Source organism: Nicotiana tomentosiformis, chromosome 1, assembly GCF_000390325.3.
Source record: "Nicotiana tomentosiformis chromosome 1, ASM39032v3, whole genome shotgun sequence".
NCBI lineage: Eukaryota > Viridiplantae > Streptophyta > Magnoliopsida > Solanales > Solanaceae > Nicotiana > Nicotiana tomentosiformis.
Window position 1 is genome coordinate 153,433,232 of NC_090812.1, and position 19,799 is coordinate 153,453,030.

The 19,799-nt window shown below is 35.7% G+C and overlaps 1 protein-coding gene across 2 annotated transcripts in view; it reads left to right on the forward strand.

Annotated features, from left to right (window-relative positions):
- The first annotated feature begins 3,114 nt into the window (after positions 1-3,114).
- LOC104090066 (rho GTPase-activating protein 7-like) overlaps positions 3,115-19,799 on the forward strand; it is a 29,157-nt gene continuing 12,472 nt past the window's right edge. The window contains exons 1-10 of one of the 2 annotated variants that reach the window (XM_070192552.1): positions 3,115-3,465; positions 4,143-4,179; positions 5,951-6,027; positions 10,878-10,948; positions 11,021-11,099; positions 11,636-11,780; positions 11,894-12,013; positions 13,198-13,275; positions 14,992-15,047; positions 15,155-15,224. In XM_070192552.1, the coding sequence (XP_070048653.1) occupies positions 3,412-3,465; positions 4,143-4,179; positions 5,951-6,027; positions 10,878-10,948; positions 11,021-11,099; positions 11,636-11,780; positions 11,894-12,013; positions 13,198-13,275; positions 14,992-15,047; positions 15,155-15,224 (787 nt within the window). In that variant the 5' untranslated portion in view covers positions 3,115-3,411. The remainder of the gene's footprint in view (positions 3,466-4,142; positions 4,180-5,950; positions 6,028-10,877; positions 10,949-11,020; positions 11,100-11,635; positions 11,781-11,893; positions 12,014-13,197; positions 13,276-14,991; positions 15,048-15,154; positions 15,225-19,799) is intronic. The other variant, XM_009595100.4, reaches the window with a different exon arrangement.

The following is a 19,799-nucleotide window of genomic DNA, read 5'->3' on the forward strand; positions in this document are numbered from 1 at the left end:
TATAAGAAAAATTTTAAGTTTAATCTATAATTTCTAAATGGTAATGAATTCATAGTATAAACTTAAAGGTTAAACCCATCAAATATAAATTCTAGATTCACCTCTTTGTAATTGTGCACCCATCTTCTTGAAATCCTGCATCCGCCTCTGACCCTTTTATTTACGTTATTTAGACAAATTTACCAACGTTTATTTTATAATAAAATGTGATTACTATTTCTCTTTTCTTTTTCTATCCTATTTTATTTATTGAAATTTATATTAGCTGTTTCTGGACTTCTAGCCTGTTTGGCCAAGCTTCTAAGCAGGCCAAAAGTATTTTTTTCCTCAATATGAGGTGTTTGGCAAGCTTTTTTTTTTTTAAAAAAAAAAAGTGCTTTTGGCTAGAAGGAGAAGCAGTTTTGAAAAAGCAGAAAAATAGCTTCTCTTCAGAAGCAAAAGCAAAAATAGTTTTGACTTTTCTTCCTACCAAAATACCCTTTGCAAAATATTATATATACCAAAATAACCTTACTTAGTTTAAACTATTAAGTAATATAAAATGACTTTTGGGATGAACTTTCATATTTATTGCATGATTTTTGATATATTTAAATTATCTTGAAAGAATAAAGTACTTTTTAATTTTATTTTTATATTTTACTTAAATAAAATAAAAAACATAATTATTATCTTTAATAATAAAAATTTGTAATTATGAGCTCTCAAGTTTTAATTATTGTGAAAACAAAAAATACTAAGTGACTTTTGTTCATTAATCTAGACTTTAATGAGAGAAGAAAACATTAGGAGCATATTTGGAAAGCTACCTAGGAAATAAATTTGGGTATAATTACACAGTTTGATATGCTTGTATGGCTAAGTAATTACCTGATCAACATAAAATTAGGTGTAATTACACTCTCCAATTCTCAAGGCGAGGTGTGAATTGGTGGTAATTACAATGTGCAATTACAATATTACTTTTAAATTTATTTAATTTTTGTTTTTATTTTAATTTATCTTCTTTATAACTTTTTTATTCCGTTATTTTAATTTCTTTAGTTTCTTTTACTTTTTAATTTCTTTTTAATTTTTAAAATATATTTTTCTTTGTACATTATTTATCTTTTATTTCTCTACCTTCACTTCTTGTGATTTAATGTAATTGCTCGTATATTTTGTTCCTTATTTGTTTTTTTCTTCATTTAGCGTAACCGCGTTCCTATTCTATTTTTGAAACTACACTTCCTAATATTAGAAATAACGAGTCATTAACAAACGTGGCCTATAATGAGTGATGTCATTGAAGTAGAATTTCGTTGTTGAATGAAGTTATAAACTTATTATGTTTCCTGTTTATAAGTTGTATGGAACTTATTCTTATTATGTTGGAATTTAACATATGTTAAACTATTTGTTTTGGGATTTTGAAATTATGTTATTTTTATGGTTCAAATTTACTTGTTTTAGTAGTACTGACTTGTTATTTAACATTGCATGTTATTTTATTTTTTAGTTAGAATTGATAGATTATTTTGTCAAAAATTTGAATAATGTTATGAAATTATATTTATAAATATTAATTTATTTTATCAAACATGCATTCCATGATATTCTTACAAAATATATGTTTTTAGTTTTTATAATTAATTAAGCTAAATATTATTAATTTAGAAAATATACATAAAAATTATTTTTACAGTATTAGTTATAAATATATAATTACTAATTAATGTATATTCAAGAAAAAATATGCATTTTAAATAACAAATATAATATCATTTATACTTATAAAAAATCACTATATTAACTTTTAAGTTTTGATAAATACTTCATTTAAAATTTAATCTAACTGTGTAATTACACTTGTGCAACCAAACAGTACGCTTGTAATTACGTTATGACAAACAAGCGTGTCGTCCTAATTCTATATTGCATAATTACTTGACCGCGTAAATACTAGTATCATAATAATTATACCAATTCTAATTATCGGGTGGCTTTCCAAACACACCGTAGGTAATTTTGACAATTAAGTTTTTAGTCCTCGTTAATTAGGCAACTAAAAAGCCTTAACTTACTCCACCTCAAACCAGCAGGGGAGTAACGTGGCCTCCACTCCCTCACCCCCCCCCCCCCCGCGGGGAAAACATACCCCACTTTCCTCTTTCCTCTGTTCACTCTCATTTTCCCTCCAACCCTGCGCAATCAATATACAGAGCAAGTCACGGCCAAAAGTAGGTAAAAAGCAATACAAATAAATATTTCCCCCCTTTTCCTAAATTACTTGCGGTTCCATATAATAATTATTCAAGTCATATTCACACACAATGTGAAAGTTCTTCATACCACTTAGCAATTTAATCTACTATAGGATAATATGTTAATTACTATTTTTATTAATTAATAACTACAGCTTAAATTTATTTATAATTAATTTAAAGTATAAACATTTTTATATTGTCATTATAAAGTGGTCTAGTGCTTAATAAAGTGAGATGAAAATTATAAGATTTCATGTTCAAATTTCAGGCTAAGCCTAAGTAGACAAAATTATCTGACATTTATGCTACCGGTAGCAAATACTAACAGCTTGTTTGGATGGTTGTTATGTATCGTTTCATAATGTATTGTATTGTGTTGTACTGTATCGTTTTGATGTGCACAATGTTTGGATATATTGTACTATTTTTCGTCATTTAATGATATCATGCACAAACAATATGAAGAATAAACTTGTAATATTATAAAGAAAAAGTAAGGTATGAGATAGAATTATATAAAAAAATAAGATAAAAGATAAATAGGATTATTTAATAATATGGGAAGACAAGATGAGAGGCAAAGAATAAGAGAATGATGCGGCCATACCAAATCGATAGTTCCATAAAGTACATTTTTTCGTCGTTATATAATGACAAGTTTACGATACGATATAATAAAATTTAAGTAACAATCAAAATAAAATTTATATTTTAAGTAACAATACGATACTATACAACAACATATAATGTGCAAATTAAGGTGAACACAATCATTCTAAAACATACCATAAATAATTAGTACTTACATACTTTACTACTATTACAATCTACGCCACCTAATCAAATCCACCCACCCACCTCCACAAAACAGAAGAAGAAGAAAACAAAAGCGACCAGACACAACAATACAGAGGAGCAATAACCCTCTATTTTGTTCCATTATGTTCAGTCACTGTTAATCTTCCTTTTTCTTCACATTTTCATAATAAAACCCTAATTTTTTCCCATTCAGATCTCTTCTGATTCTTCAGTTACTGAGTTTATCTTCTTGATCTAAGTCAACTCAGTGTCTTGATTCCGCAGTTTTCTCCTTCTTTTGTTGTTGCTTTTTATTGGATGCAATGTTGGGGTTATTTGTTTGCGTTTATTGAACCCCAGAAGGGAAATGTCTGCTTCAGTTGCTGCATTTGAGCGTCCAAGAGTTGGTTCTTCCAATACGGTAATAGTTCTCCTTTTTTATTTCTTACATTTTTTTTTGGAAATGTAAGAAGTTAGAAATAAGGAAGAAGAGTTGTGGGGTCATAGTGAAGTCAATGATAGTCAACTGATTCTGGCGCAGGAGAAAATTGGACTTTTTTGATTGGAGTTGCACTTGGTTTTACCTAAAAGAAAAATCAGAAAAAGAAAATTTTGGGTAAATGGTAGTAAAGAATATTTCATATTGAGAAAAAAGTTTGTTTTTTTGTTTAATTGAGTTATACTAATTTTATCCAAAAGATTGTATATTTGAATGAATTATCAGTAAGAATAAGTTAGATAAAAGGAAGAAGAGAAATTGTGGTTTTTTTTGGAAGTCAACAACAACAACAACAAACCCATTAAAATCACACTAGTGAGGTATGAGTAGGATAGTGTGTACGCACAAGTTACACCTACCCGAAGTCAATGATAGTCAAATGATTCTTATTCGGGAAAAAATGGGTTTTTTTGATTGGAGTTGTTCTTGTTTAACCCAAAAGGGAGATTTAACAAAAGAAAACTTGGGTAAATGGTCATTATTGTTCATGGTCTCTAGCCATATTTTCTCCAAAAACTATGGTAGCTGCAAATGCTTCTAATCATGCTTTGTGATAATATTCTTGACTTTGAAATTTTAAATTATGTAACAATCTGCAGGTTTTCAAGAGCGGGCCACTATTCATCTCTTCCAAAGGTCAGTAAAGCTGTTTCTAGTTTCTTTGATACCTTCGTGTTATTTGACATATTCTATCATACACAAGTCACTTAAGCACCTAAAAGTATGGCCTAGTGGTCAATGAAGTAGGTTGAGAACCATGGAGTCCCTAGTTCGAACTCCAGAGGAGTCAAAAACACTAGGTGTTTTCTTTCCATCTGTCCAAGCCTTAGTGTATAAAGTTACCTGATACCTGTTGTTAGTGGAAGGTAGCATGTGTCCCTTGGAATTAATCGAGGTGCGCGCAAGTTGGTCCGAACATCATGGTTATAAAGAAAAGAAGTCACCTAAAACATGGTCAAGCTTTTACATGCTAGATTGGACTTATAGGTTAAATGAAGGGCGGGTTTTCCTGTTTGCCCGATCTCTTTTCTTTATGGATCCAATATTGAAAGAACAATTTGTTGTTACCAGATAATGAGAAGGATACTAGTCGTGAGATAATAATTAACTGATAGAATCAGACATCAGAGAAGATCATGAGTTGGTGGTCCTTGCCCTACTAAGTATTTGTACTCATTGGCAGAACTACAAATTCTTTGAATAAAAGGATGAGGAGAACACGATTCAATCCAAACTGTAGAAAAGAAAATATAATTTTCCCTAGATAGATACGTCGAAACCCATGAGAGTTAATGTAAGAAAGCTTATAAAACAAAGATCGACTAGGTTTGACTAGTTGAGAGACTAAGATGCCGATCAAGAACATGCTACAAAACTCGACTTTTATACTTGGAGTCTAGAGGAAAGGAAAAGAAGGGGGAAAGAAGACAACTCTAGAACTAGTGGGGAGATCTTCGAATAGGGAGAAATAGTTTTATCTCTACATGAAGATATCCAATAATTAGGTGACATTTGCTTGTCCCCCCTGGCGTAGATATTTCCGTCTTAAGTGGAGGGAAGAGGGAGGAAAAAAGAGAGGGGAGTTATGATAATCTCAGTAATTACAACTCAAATGCGCAATAAGGGAGATAACATAGTGGGTGGGCATTAAAATACTCGAGCTTAGGAAATTTGTAGCCGTGCTTGAGGGAGGTTTTGAGGAGAGACTAGTGACTTGCTGATTGACATTCAATAAAAATGGTAGGTGGCGAGTAGTGACAATGAAAAAGATGAGGAAGAGTAAAGGAAGGGAGAGAGGGGAGAAAACTCTTATCAGGCATTCGGAAAAGATAGATTTCTTATCTCCTCTAAGCGAAATGAATGTTTTAAGTCTGTGAATCACATTGCTCTTCCCAATATTCTGTGAATCAGATTGCTCTTCCCAGTATTCTTAGATCATAAGCCTTTACTTCTTGAAAATGGGGACTGGGAGGCGAATCCTTCATTTTTCAAATTTGAAAACATGTGGCTACGAGTAGAAGGGTTCAAATTTGAAAACATGAGGCTACAAAGTTTTTGAATCTTCGACCAATATTCCCCCCTCTGTGCCTGTAATAGATTGGGCTTTTTGTTTTCTCTTTAGTTTTAGGCAAATGTATGTCCCATGCTCTACAACATTCTGATCCACCAAGTGATATAGATTGGGCTTTTTGTTTTCTCTTTAGTTTTAGGCAAATGTATGTCCCATGCTCTACAACATTCTGATCCACCAAGTGATTGAGAGCATTCTTTTGCGTGTTTATTCATTTTCTTTTGTATGAATGTCCTTTTATTCTTTGGACTCCTATGCCAACAAACGAAAACCCAAAGGGAAACTAATTTTTTGAAATTGTGTAAAATGTTAAAGTTATATTTTAACTTCTTGCAGGACTAGGTTGGAAGTCTTGGAAAAAGCGTTGGTTCATCCTTACACGCACATCTTTGGTCTTCTTCAAGAATGATCCTGTTAGTATCTTTTTATCCCAATACTTTCTTTTTATTTGATGGAACACCAGATATAACATCAATGGTGACACTTCGATTTATTTCATCAACCATCCTTCTAAAAATGGAGTCTTTTAGTAAAAGTTCAAGACTATGTAGGATATTTATTTGCTCTATGGCATTTAAAAGAGTAACAACAAGAATGTTAGTAAAATAATCTGGAGAGGAGATATCGTAAAGTAGGATTGCATTAGTTCAAGGATTTGTAGATGTCTCTTTTTTGTTTTGTTTCTCTTTGTAATGGCTGAAAAATTAATTATCTCAAGAAGCATCAAGGGGTTACATCTTTTAATTGGAACAACTTTTGATACTTGGCTCATGATAGGAAATTCTTGTGAAGAAATGATGGAAATGTCAACTGCATTGCTTCAATGCTTTTTTTAGATTTTGTTTCTGATAGTTGGGGATTCATAATTATACTTGCAAAAGGCATAAAGGGATATGGTCCTCTTCAATTCGTAACTATACAGCTGTAAGGTGGCGACTTTACCAATAACCTACTTAGAATTTTCGCTGGGGGAAAAGTTTAACGATAAATATTTATGTCTCAAGGGCTTTGATCTAGTGGTAAGAGCGCAACACATGATGTGTGGATCGTGCGCTCGCACGGTTCAAACTGTGCAATAGGCAAAAGCCTGATATTTCAGTAAAAAAGGGTAGATAGGTGGGCCCATTTTACATCAAATTTCGAACGGTCACGTGTCTCGGGCGATTTTTGGGCTATAAAAAAAGATTTGTGGAATCACCTGACAGGGTGTAGGAGAGGTTGAGTGGATGAAATATGCAATATCTGTCCAAGGGAGAGAATAACTTTTTGAAATCCATCGTATGTAAAATACCAACATCTTATATCTTCCTATTCTGCATGCCAAACAGTAACAAATAGGAAAAATTGATGAGGTACTTGTGGGATGAAAAGGAGGGGAATAAAAAGTATCATTTGGTGGGTTGGATGATGAGGTATTTCTTGTGGGACAGAAAGAAGTAGAAAGTGGTATCATTTTGGTTGATCGGAAGAAAATAACAGCCTCAATGAATGAATGAGTGCTGGGAATTTGACAATAGTCAACATTCGGCATGTCACCATATGGGAATTTGCTAAGAGGAAAATGTATTACGGAGAAAGGAGATAACTACTTAATATGGATTAACATAGATGGGTTGTTCTCAAAGAGGATCATGAATCCCTTTGAACTTAGTTTATGGAAGGATACTATAAGGGGAAAAAATAGTTTGTCATAATACTGGTATCAACATGGGTAATGGTAGTAGAATTCGATTTTTGTGAGAAGCAACTATAGAGGAACATTTCCTTTAGGTGTTTAAAACTAGTTAATCATAGGGAATCAATCCTTTAGGTGTAGAGTGATAAATAATTGGGACACAGTGTAATTTGACCACTAAGGAAAGAAAATCAAGGAATCTCCTGAGATGTTATTTGTAGGGGAGCTATACAGGATTGGAAATGGGTGAGACTGGGGAACTTCTCATAGGATACATGAGTGAGGAACTTTTGCAGGAGGTGAATGGAGAATGGAACGTCGTGGAGAAAGGAGGATCAAAGAATCCATTGTGAATTGCGCTATTAATTTTTTGGACTTTGTTTGTTCCCTAGCCTTTGCATAGATCTCTTTGTATTGGAGCAGACTTTTTTGATTATTTTGCACTCGATATCTTTTGGCCTCTGCATCTTCTTGATGCCTTTAATGAAATCTACTTATGGTTGGAAAAAACAAGGGGAAATAATTATCAACAATACTGTAGTAGCAATATTGTATTTCCTTAAAAACTATATTTCAGGCTCTCGTTCAAAATATGATTCATGATAATTATATTTCAAAAGATTTACAAATGGCTGTGGCTTGTACATGTGGTGCTATGTGGCTCAATTCATACAATGTTATACCCTCTTAAGAGACATAAATAAGTGTCTCTATGCATTAGATTTATTGGACAAGTGGAGGACACTTGTAATGAAGAGGTGCAACCTCTATACCTATAAATAGCATCACTTGATCCATATGAAATGTCATCAACATATTGTTCTTCTTCAAGACCTTTCTCATTAGCTAATGATTACGTCCTCCATTAGCTAATTATTACTTTCTTACTATAATCACTATCTTTTATTATATTAATTATTCTTTCTCTCTATTTTATTTTCCAAACTTGCTAGTTTATTATTTATTTTGCTATTTTTGTTCCCCCTAATAAGAGGTTTACTTGTTTAGTCTTGGGAAAATATTTTATATTGCAAAAATAGTTTTTTAGGACAGTGCCTTGCACGAGTCAAGCCAATTCATGTATCCACTTATAAATAATATTTTATAGTACGGTAAAGGGCCAAATATATCCCTGTACTTTCGAAAAAGGTTTAAATATACCCTTCGTTATACTATGAGTCCAAATATACCCCTGCCGCTATACTTTGGGTTCAAATATACCCCTCATTTAAACGGAGGGACACGTGTCATCCTCCTATTGGCCAATTCTAAATATCTCCTAATTAGTTAAAAAGACACATATTCATACCCGAAATATTTGTAAAAATTACTTTAAAAAAACTGAAAAATATTTTTTTTTGTAAAAACTGAAAAAAACAATTCAACAAAATATATTGTTTTCAGTTTTTACAAAAAAATTGCTTTAAAAAAACTGAATTTTTTTTTTGTAAAAACTGAAAAAAATTATTTTTTTCAGTTTTTACAAAAAAAAATATTTCCCAGTTTTTTCAATGCAATTTTTACAAATATTTCGAGTATGAATATGTGTCTTTTTAATTAATTAGGAGATGTTTAGAATTGGCCAATAGGAGGATGACACGTGTCCCTTCGTTTAAATGAGAGGTATATTTGAACCCAAAGTATAGCGGCAGGGGTATATTTGGACCCATAGTATAACGAAGGGTATATTTAAACCTTTTTCGAAAGTACAAGGGTATATTTGGCCCTTTACCGTTTTTAGTAATATTGTTATTTTCCCCTTTGCTTTTTCTAACAATTCTAGAAAATAAAATGAAGAGCAGAGATAATTAACAGTCGAGGATAATGATTGTGTCTAGAAGAGTAACAATTAGGCTAAACAGAAAACACTGTGATTATAGGTAATTATTGGCTAATGAAAGTATTTCGGATGGATCAAGTGATGCTATTTATAGGTGTAGAGGTTGAATGCACAAGCAATATCCACTTGTAAATTTTTTGAAATACAATTATCATGCACCATATTTTCAGCACTTACTTCATTACAAAAGAATCTACTGTGAGGTCTTATTACAGGGAGGTGATGGGATATGAGGGAGGTGTGAAAAAAGTGAGTCAAGATAGAGGAGGAAGGTAGTGATGGATTGGTAGCCTTTATAAGGAATGGGGAAAAGACATAGACCATGTCTTACTACGTTGCCAAACCTCACACTTTCTTTGTTTGATAAGTCTTGGTAGAGCCTAGGATGATGTTGGAGACAATTACTAGTTCGAGTTACGTAGGACCGGCTAGGAGAACAAGGTAATTCAGAGGCCCGTGGCGTCATGCATTTTCTGGTTGAGATTATCTCATAGTACTGAGAGGGGCTATGACTGTGTTTCAAGATGTTTTTTTGCTTATTCTTTTGATGTGAAGAGAAGATTTTAGCATGTAACAAGCTCTTGGTTGATTTGATAGATGATGGTGGTTATCCAATGACTCTGTAATTAGTTTTTGACACTATCTTGGTGTGTTTTTAAATAAGTTTATCTTGATTTATCCAAAGGCAAAAGTCTTAAGAACAGAGTAACAAGAAAAGTTATTACTCCCTTCATTTCATTTTACATGAAGGAGTTTGTTTGATTGGACATGAGTATAAGAAATAAAGGAAGATTTTTGACACTTGAGCTAAATATATGCAACGTAACAAAATTTTCCGAGTTCCACATGTTTTTTCATTTTCTCTCTCCTAGTAAGAGAATGAACTTTAAATCAAGTAGGTCCAAACAAGTCATGTCATTAAGGGTATATTAGGAATCTAATTTTTCTCTCCTGCTAAGAGAATGAACTTTAAATCAAGTAGGTCTAAACAAGTCATGTCATTAAGGGTAAATTAGGAATCTAGTTTTAATTAGTTTCCAAATAGAGAAAGATGTCATTTTTTTTTGGGACAGAGTAAAATGAAAAGTGTCACATAAAATGGGACATAGGGAGTATGATGCTTAGCTCATTGAGCACTCCTAGCTCGATGACCGTTGATTAGTTCCAAAAATATGGAGCAGAAGTACAAGATCCTATCTGATTTTGAGAAAGCTGAACATTTTTTATATTTTTCATCTGGTTGCTGGAGTTTATATGCATCCTTTTTTGTTGCTGTTGAGCTTTGAAAATGAACTTGTTCTATGCAAGTTATTTGTAAATATTTGCTTCTATTTGTCTTCCTTCCCTTAGATTCAGCTGGCTATCCGTCATTTAGTCAGTGGCAGAAGTCGCCTTGTTTTTTCCCGTTTCTCTGCATCAAGTGCTTCGATTCCAAACTCCAGATCCACTTTAATGTGTTTTTCCTCTCTTGTGGATGTCAGTGACCTTGACGTATTAAAGCCATAGCATCTCTTTGTCTTCATCAATTTATCAAATGGATTTCTAAGAGACGTGGAGGGCTAAAAAAGTGCCTAGATACAATATTTCCGTTGATATATTTACTTTTAGCTTGTCAAGATTCTCAAACTTTGGTGATTATTTACTATTTTGTTGTTGGTCCACTTCGTTATCAAGTCTCTACTAATTACCTAAAGATGTCAAGTTTCATTTTTTGCTCATATATGCTTACAATTAATGTCCTCATGTAGAGCATGCTTCCTCAGCGAGGTGGTGAAGTGAATCTAACTTTGGGAGGAATTGATTTAAATAATTCAGGGAGGTAATACACACGTCATATTCAGGTCATCTTATTTTTTCTGTGTCTTTCTGCTAACAACTGCTTGCCATTCAGTGTTGTCGTCAGAGAAGATAAAAAGCTATTGACTGTGCTGTTTCCAGATGGACGTGATGGACGAGCTTTTACACTTAAGGTGCTTCTCTACCTCCCCCACCCCTGTGTGTGTGTGTGTGTGTGTGTCTGTCTGTCTTTATCACTGTGCTACATTCAAAAACGTTCTCAGAAACTTGTGATGCAACTCAGAAGTGACCCACTTGACCAGTTGCTAGCAGAATAAGTCTTTTTCAATATATCTCTTTATACATTTTGAGTTTCTTTGTAAGCATCTATGGGTATTCTAAACTCTAGAATCTTTGTGTATTTGCTAGTCATAGCAGCTTTCCGGTGATAGTATTAAATGATTTTAATTTTCTGAAACTATTTCGATGAGGCATTCTCTTTTCCTTTTTAATAAGTATTTGATTAAGCAATCCTATCATCTTATATTTGACAAATAACTCATTTTATAAGTGTGGAATTATTCCGCTTACAGTAACTGTATATCGAACCCCCCCCCCCCCCCGAACACACACACACAAAAAGAAAGAAAGAAATGCAATTCCATTTTATTAATACATGTGCTTGGAGCAATGGAATTTTCTTTATTAAGCCGCAAGCTTTTTACTGCAGGCAGAGACAGCAGAGGATTTGTATGAGTGGAAGACTGCCCTTGAGCATGCTCTTGTCCAAGCGCCAAGTGCTGCTCTGGTGATGGGTCACAATGGCATTTTCCGGAATGATACTAGTGATTCCTTTGAAGGGTCTTTCCATCAATGTTAGTGCACTCTTTACTGTTATCTGCCAAGACTTTGTTTTCATCTTCAAATGTTGATCTTTTCCATTTTTATTATTTCTGCATAAACATTGACCAGTTTACTTTTTATTCAGGGAGGGATAAGCGCCCTGTTAAATCTTTAGTTGTTGGGAGACCAATTCTACTTGCCTTAGAAGACATAGACGGAGGCCCATCCTTTCTTGAGAAAGCACTGAGATTTCTTGAGAAGTATGGTAAGCCCACCATTTGCTCCCCTGGAAATGGAGTCGTATATGAATAATGTCGAGAAGCCCTTTGGTCTAGGTTACATGGTGACATTGTCGTGTGACCTTTTTGGTTATTGTACTTTCATCAGGAAGCTAGACCAGAAAAGTAATAGCAGTTGAAGAAAACTAGCCATGATTCAGAACGATGGTAGTGCTTAAATGAAACTACAATAACCAAAAAAGTCACACAATAATGTCACCATGTAACCTAGGCCAAATGGCGTCCAAGTTCTTGTAGCTTTTGCCTTTTCTTCTTTTATTGGATAGTCACTGATCTACTGCAGGAACAACTTACTGTCAAGAAGTTTCCTTTTCTTCTTTTCTGTTTAGTTCTTTCTGTTTTAAAGGAACAATTATATTGATATAAATGGGTGTAAATTCGTATACAAGCGATACGCGAAATGTAGAGAATCTTAGACAAAAATATGATTCTTGATCAAGTTCCTGGCACGATCATGGGTAAAGGTATTCACGGTTAAATCATTTTCCATGGAGCTATTAGTGAGAAAGCAAAGGAAGATCCGGAAGATTTTGTTGAAGACCAAGGAAAGAGAAGTAGCTTATTTCACATGGTAAACAGTCAAGGATGTGATCATACTTGCGGACAATTTAAGGAAGAAGAGGCAAATTGTTATGAGTTGTTCTTGACTTCTTGTCTATGTAAGAAGCAAGGACCTTGACTACCTTGATTCGCATCGTAGCTTTACTCACATATCTGGACGTTGTTCTTCTCTATGTTTAATATCTTTTGGTTGTTACCAAGGATGGTGGAAAAGGTAACGTCAAGTTGGAGATTACTTAGCATAGGTATGAGTGGAAGACATTTGGAGATCAAGAAGGTTATCTCTGTTGGCTTAACAACTCAATCTCCCATTTCTTGTTCTCAAATGTCTTCCAAGAATGAAAAAAATAGGAGATCGAGTTGGAAGAATATGAAATATGAAATTCCTGTCATCTGTTGCTTTTATTATTTATAGTTCTATATTCTTTTTCTGTCTCATCCTTGTTGGATGATGTGTAATATATTTTCTAACTTTACATTGTAGTACGGTAAATTTGCAGTATGGTGAGTATCTGTTACAAGAATGCATAAATGCAGAGATGGTTAGATTCTGTTTTAATTGAATCTGCTAAATTTTCTGTTCTCACAGGCACCAAGGTCGAAGGTATATTGCGGCAGTCTGCAGATGTCGAGGAAGTGGAGCAGAGAGTAAAAGAATATGAAGGAGGTACATCTGTTTTTGTTGGATGGATGACATCTTTCTTATGTAATTCAATTTTTTGGAAAAAACCTTGTATATCTTCACGATGCTTTTTTTTTTTCCATGTTGAAGAACTGAAGTTTATTTATGGCTGTGCATGTATAGACGGACGGTTGTACTCAATGCATCTTGATTCTATAAATTCCATACTGTTCCGATATTTTCATGATTGTTATGATCTATTCGCTGGATTAGCTAAATGTTGGTGATGTTTCTCCGCCACTGCTTAAATTGCTTCCTTGTCATAGTATTTCTATGAAAGAAATGCTCTAAATGAGTAGAGTTTAGATGGCTTTTGTATTGTGTTATTACAGTAAAAGAAATTGAAAATTTGTAGTTTGCTCGACAACTCACCGTACTTAAATTCATCACTTTGTATAGTTGATGCAGAATGCTATTCAGAAGTCAAACGTGCATATAGACCATGGACCGGTATTGGGTATTCCAAGTTGAGTAAGGCCAACTGATAAAATTGGTAGCAGAGAATTCAAATTCCATTAACCTAGGAATGTTCAAACAAGTTAATTTTAGATGTTATAAGTGAGTGTCTAGGCCTCAGGGACTCATATTTCTACTCAAAGCTTGAAAATAAACTTGCCATGCACGACTATTAGGTCCAACAAGTTAACCCAAAACTAAGTGTACTACTCCCACACTAATGTTAATTGAAGAAATACAGCATATGAGTTGCATCAATAGATGAAGTTAACAAGTAGAATGTGGAAACAATTAATTCATGGCAAGGTGTTCCATTGGGTTGAGATACTGGAGATACAAGATTGGCAAAGATAACAAACTGGGGGGAAAATTAGAAAATAAAATGAGAAGATATAATAAATATGTTCAACAAGATAGCTGCGTGTTGGTAAAATTCTTGTTCGTTACTGAGAAATGGCCGTAGGTGGATGAAGATTTTGAAGGAAGCATGAGATTGATAGTGGAGATAGTTGGTGCCTAGAATGGAAAGAAGTATGAACTCTTGGTAGATTATTAGTGTAGAATTCTTTCCATCTCCGTACTTCTTCGAGATGTGGTGTATAGCCGGTAATTGGTGCATTAGTCGAGGTGCGTGCAATTAGGCATTGACACCTCCGCTAAAAAATGAAAAGAAATTGTAAAGGTTTCAAGTGAAGCAACTGAAACTATTAGTTAGAATATATCTTGAAAAAACTCTAATCATGACGTTAATGGTGCTAAAGTCATCTCACATCCTTTAGAGGAAATAAAGGACCACACTTTCCACTGAAGTGGCTAATGTAGAATCGTTTGAAGTTTTGAAAGGTACCTAAAAACAAACTTCTATTTGTGCCGTGTCCATTTCTGGTCTCTCATGGTTAAGTGTTAATGTAATCTTAATTTTTAGCTAGATTTAGAGAAGAGGGAAAAAGAAATCTATCGAGCAGCTCTCCTTTGGTTGATAACTAGCCACAAAACAGTCACTTGCATACTGTTTATGCTGACTTGCAACACACATCATTAAAGTGTGATCACTTTTCTATCCTTTTCTTCTCCTTCTTATCCTATCTTGTCTTTGGTGTTTAGAAATATGGTCAAGCTAATTGCTATGATGTCGGAGAACATGAACTAAGAATTTGTAGTGGCTTATTATGTGCCCTGCTTTTTTTTTTCCGAATAAGATATTCTCCATTGCAGCATTGCTAACCTATTGAAAACTTTTTGAAGGCAAAACTGAATTTGGCCCCGAAGAGGATGCTCATGTAATTGGAGACTGTGTTAAGGTATTGGTCTGATGAGCTTATTATTTGTTTGATGCTCCGTGTCATCTCATTCTGCTGCTGAATACCTTAATTCTCTTCAACTAACATTGGAGCTACCATTTATGCAGCATGTGCTTCGGGAGCTGCCGTCATCTCCTGTTCCTGCTTCCTGCTGTACTGCTCTGTTGGAAGCTTACAGTAAGTAAACTTGACAACATTTGTTAAGAGATTTTTACGATTATTTCTGAGAATATTTAAGTTATGTTACTTTGCGGTTATTTCTTACGACCATCACAGCTCCCTTCCTGCTACTTCTCATAGTTTTTTTCTGCTTTGTTTTATTATTGTCTACTGTGTAGATCCGATGAATAGAATGCCTTAATTTAAAGTTCAATTAGGATCCTATTTGGGCTTGTCCAAAACTTCTGGAATGTCTTGGCTACCGTAAGGTTAATCAAATTTCAGGGACATTTACGGTTTTTGTTTGTTTCTACCCTTTGATCTTCAGTTAGACAGTATGTTTTACAGTATTATATACGTTTGTTTTTGTAGAATAATGAGCTTACATATATTCAAGCAGGCTTCTATGAATTGAAATTTTGCAGAATGTAAATGCCAGTATGGCCGACTTCCATCTATATGGATATGTAGGAAAAACGAGGGATGATTCTCATCTTGTTGTATTTTATAATCTATGCCTGATGCAGACGTAACTTTCTCTTGACCTCATTAGTAAACTAAACGTTTTGATTGATGGATTTTACTGTTGAAAGCCCCATATTTGTTATGTAAACAACTGTAAAATTTGGTTTGCCATTGGAACATACATTGATCAGCATAACTTTGATACTACCAATATTGTCAGAAGCATACAATACGCATACAAAAATTTAAGGCTGAATACATATGGAGACACCTAAAGTTGCTACGATTTTTCATTTAGACACCTCAAGTAGGACTTGTTCTGATTGAACACCTGTGGTAGGCCCAAAGTGTACCAATCAGACACATTTTGCTGACATGGTTGATAGCGTGAGTTGCACCGTGTAGAATGCTCTGTGGCTTGATGTTCCTGGCTATAGTTTGCCAAAAATTGAATCACAATTAGTAGGTTTTTCCAAGTGAAAATAGAGTAATTAAGAGATGAAAGTGTGTATGAACATACATTTATGCGTCGAAACTCATAGGACATTAGTAGAGGACAATGAACACGAGCATTCTACAGGTGTTCAATCGGGACAAAGCCTAATTTTAGGTGTCTCCATATATATTCAGCCTAAATTGTAATATGCAACTATGCGTCCATGGTCCACCTTGTGCTATCCTGATAATGTACATCAAAGAACCCCCTGGAGAATAATTTATATAAAGCTCGAAGAGAATAAGTCATTGAGTTCAAAACACAATGGACAGCTGACAAGTAACCTTGATAGGGTTAGGGTGGAATGATGGTCTAGTCAGGAAATGGTTGTGCAGATATTGGAAAAAACCAAAAGTTATGTGGCACAGGCTGATGAGAAGCTAGTGATGCCTGAGGAAGAGTGGGTTTGATGCAAAGAATGCTACAAATAAGTTCAGCACGTGAAAATTCATTTCATAAGGTCTCCAAGTCCAAGGGGATGGATGACTTGTTGAAGTTCAGAAATAACATTCTGGAGATTGAAATTAGAATCCCAACTACAAAGCCCGGTGTGAGTCCATTCTTGGTGGGTAGATTTACACGAATAACATTCTGGAGATTGCAATTAGAATCCCAACTACAAAACCCGGTGTGAGTCCATTCTTGGTGTGTAGATTTACACGGCACCTTTGACTGTTAGTTTTGGTTGTCTAGTGGATTAGTTGAATTTATGCTAGCTCGCTCGAACACGGTCATTAAAAGAAGTTAAGTCTCAAAAGTTACATTTTTCCATTCTTCCCTCTGTTTGTAAATGGTACTTTAATTTGCTCTTGGGAGACCCCGGAGTTGGGAATGACCTACTCCTCTGCACCATAGTGCTTATATGTCTTTAGCTGTTGCAAGATTCCCTCTTTTCGTATCTGTCTCAAAAGATTCCTTCGTTTCTTGAAATTCTTACTTTTTCTCAAAACTTGAATGAGAAAGAAGTAAATAATCTCCTTACTTTTTGACAGCTCCGAAGTAGAATTACAACAACATACCCAGTATTATCCCACACCGTAGGGTCTGGGGAGGGTAGTGTGTACACAGATCTTACCCCTACCTTGCGAGGATAGAGAGACTGTTTCCAATAGACCCTCGGCTGAGGAAAGCATAAGCACCACATTAATGAAAATATAGACAAGAAGGGACAACACCAAAAAGCCATATAAAAGCAGAATAAAAACAACATGATAGTAAGGTGATCAACAATGAAAGAAAACAACGGTTAGTCATAAAAACCTACTACCAACAGAAAGCGAGACTGCGTGCCAATACTACTGTTATGAACACTCTAGACTACCTACTCTACTACCTAATCCTCAACCTCCATAACTTCCTATCAAGGGTCATCAGCTGAAGCTGCGCCATGTCTTGCCTAATCACCTCTCCCCACCTCTTCTTTGGCCTACCTCTACCTCTCCGTAGGCCCTCCAATGTCAACCTCTCACACCTTCTCACCGGGGCGTCTGTGCTCCTCCTCCTCACATGACCAAACCACCTAAGTCGCGCTTCCCGCATCTTGTCCTCAATGGGGGCCACACCCACCTTGTCGCGAATAACCTCATTTCTAATCCTATCTAACCTGGTGTGCCCGCACATCCATCTCAACATCCTCATCTCTGCTACCTTCATCTTCTTGACACGAGCGATCTTGCCAACACTCAGCCCCATACAACATCGTCTGTCTGACCACCACTCTGTAGAACATGCCTTTAAGTTTCGGTGGCACCTTCTTGTCACACAAAACACCGGAAACGAGTCTCCATTACATCCATCCCGCCCCAATACGATGTGTGACATCTTCATCTATCTCCCCACCCCTGAATAATAAACCCAAGGTACTTAAAACTTCCTCTCCAAGGGATGACCTGCGAGTCCAGTCTCACCTCCCCTTTCCCCCTTGAGTCTCATCACGGAATTTACACTCCAAGTATTCTGTCTTGGTCCTGCTCAACTTGAAACCTTTAGACTCCAGAGTCTGCCTCCATACCTCTAACTGCGCGTTCACACCGCCTCGCGTCTCGTCAATCAATACAGTATCATCTGCAAATAACATGCACCACGACATCTCTCCTTGAATGTGGCGCGTCAGTACGTCCACCACCAGGGCAAACAAAAAAGGGCTGAGTGCCGACCCCTGATGCAACCCTATCATAACCGAAAAATGGTTCGAGTCCCCACCCACCGTCCTCACTCGGGTCTTTGCTCCATCATACATGTCCTTAATCACCCTAACGTATGCAACTAGTACACCTCTAGCCTCTAAATATCTCCACAAAACCTCCCTCGGAACTTTATCGTACGCCTTTTCTAAGTCGATGAACACCATATGCAAGTCCTTCTTCCTCTCCCTATACTGCTCCATCAATCTCCTAACAAGGTGGATAGCTTCTGTAGTCGAACGTCCCGGCATGAACCCGAACTGGTTCTCGGAAATAGACACACTCCTTCTCACCCTTAGCTCTACCACTCTCTCCCAGACTTTCATAGTATGGCTAAGCAGCTTGATACCCCAATAGTTATTGCAATTTTGGATATCACCCTTGTTCTTGTATACAGGAAACATCATGCTCCACCTCCACTCTTCGGGCATCTTTTTTGTTCTAAAAATGACATTAAATAACCTAGTGAGCCACTCCAAGCCTGGATTGCCCGCACTCTTCCAAAAGTCCACCGGGATTTCATCCGGCCCGGGCAAAGCGATCCTGCTCAACTTACGCATAGCCCTCTCCACTTCATCAACTCTAATCCGCCTACAATACCCAAAGTCACGACGACTCCCGGAGAGTTCCAAATCACCCAGTACAATGCTCTTGTCCCCCTCCTCGTTCAAGAGACTATAGAAGTAGGTTTGCCATCTCCGACGGATAAGCCCCTCATCCAACAAAACTCTACCTTCTTCGTCCTTGATGCACTTCACTTGGTCCAAATCACGAGTTTTTTATTGAGTAGAATTATAAATGCTATATGTTAAGAAAGCTTAGCTCAATGTGAGTGCCTCGAGCTTTTTATTGCGTATGAAGCCAGCTCACGCTCAATTTTGAGCCGATATGTTATAAGAGCCTGGCTTGAGTATGCTTAAGCTCAATTTGTGTGATGTATTTGAACAATATATTTAATGTGCCCACATAAGAGTGATGGGGGCGATCTTGATAGCTGAGAATTTGAGATAGAGGAGGATTGCATACGCCACTTGGTGTTGTATGAGCAAAAAATCTGGCAAAGCTGTGGATCATCTCCTTGTGTATTTTCAGGTGGAAACTCGTTCTGTGATTGTAGATATTGAGATGCTCGGCTCACAATGAATGGTGCCGGACACAGAATGCCAGAACACGGCTCTCTTTTCAGTTGAGCTTTTAAAAGAGTGAAGAGAAGAAGGGTGTGTGATGTTAACCTACTAGCACTCATTTGGTTCTTATAGAAGGAGAGAAGAGGAGTGCTTTTAAAAGGATAGAGAATGACTATGTACAATTTTATGATAGCCTCTCATTTCTAGTTTCTTTTTGGTGCACCAATGAGGTTCCAGTTTGTATAGAAGATTATGTGCTCCTTGTAGAGAAGCATATGCTTTTGTAGGTTCTCTAACTTCTCATATACTGCTGGTATATGAG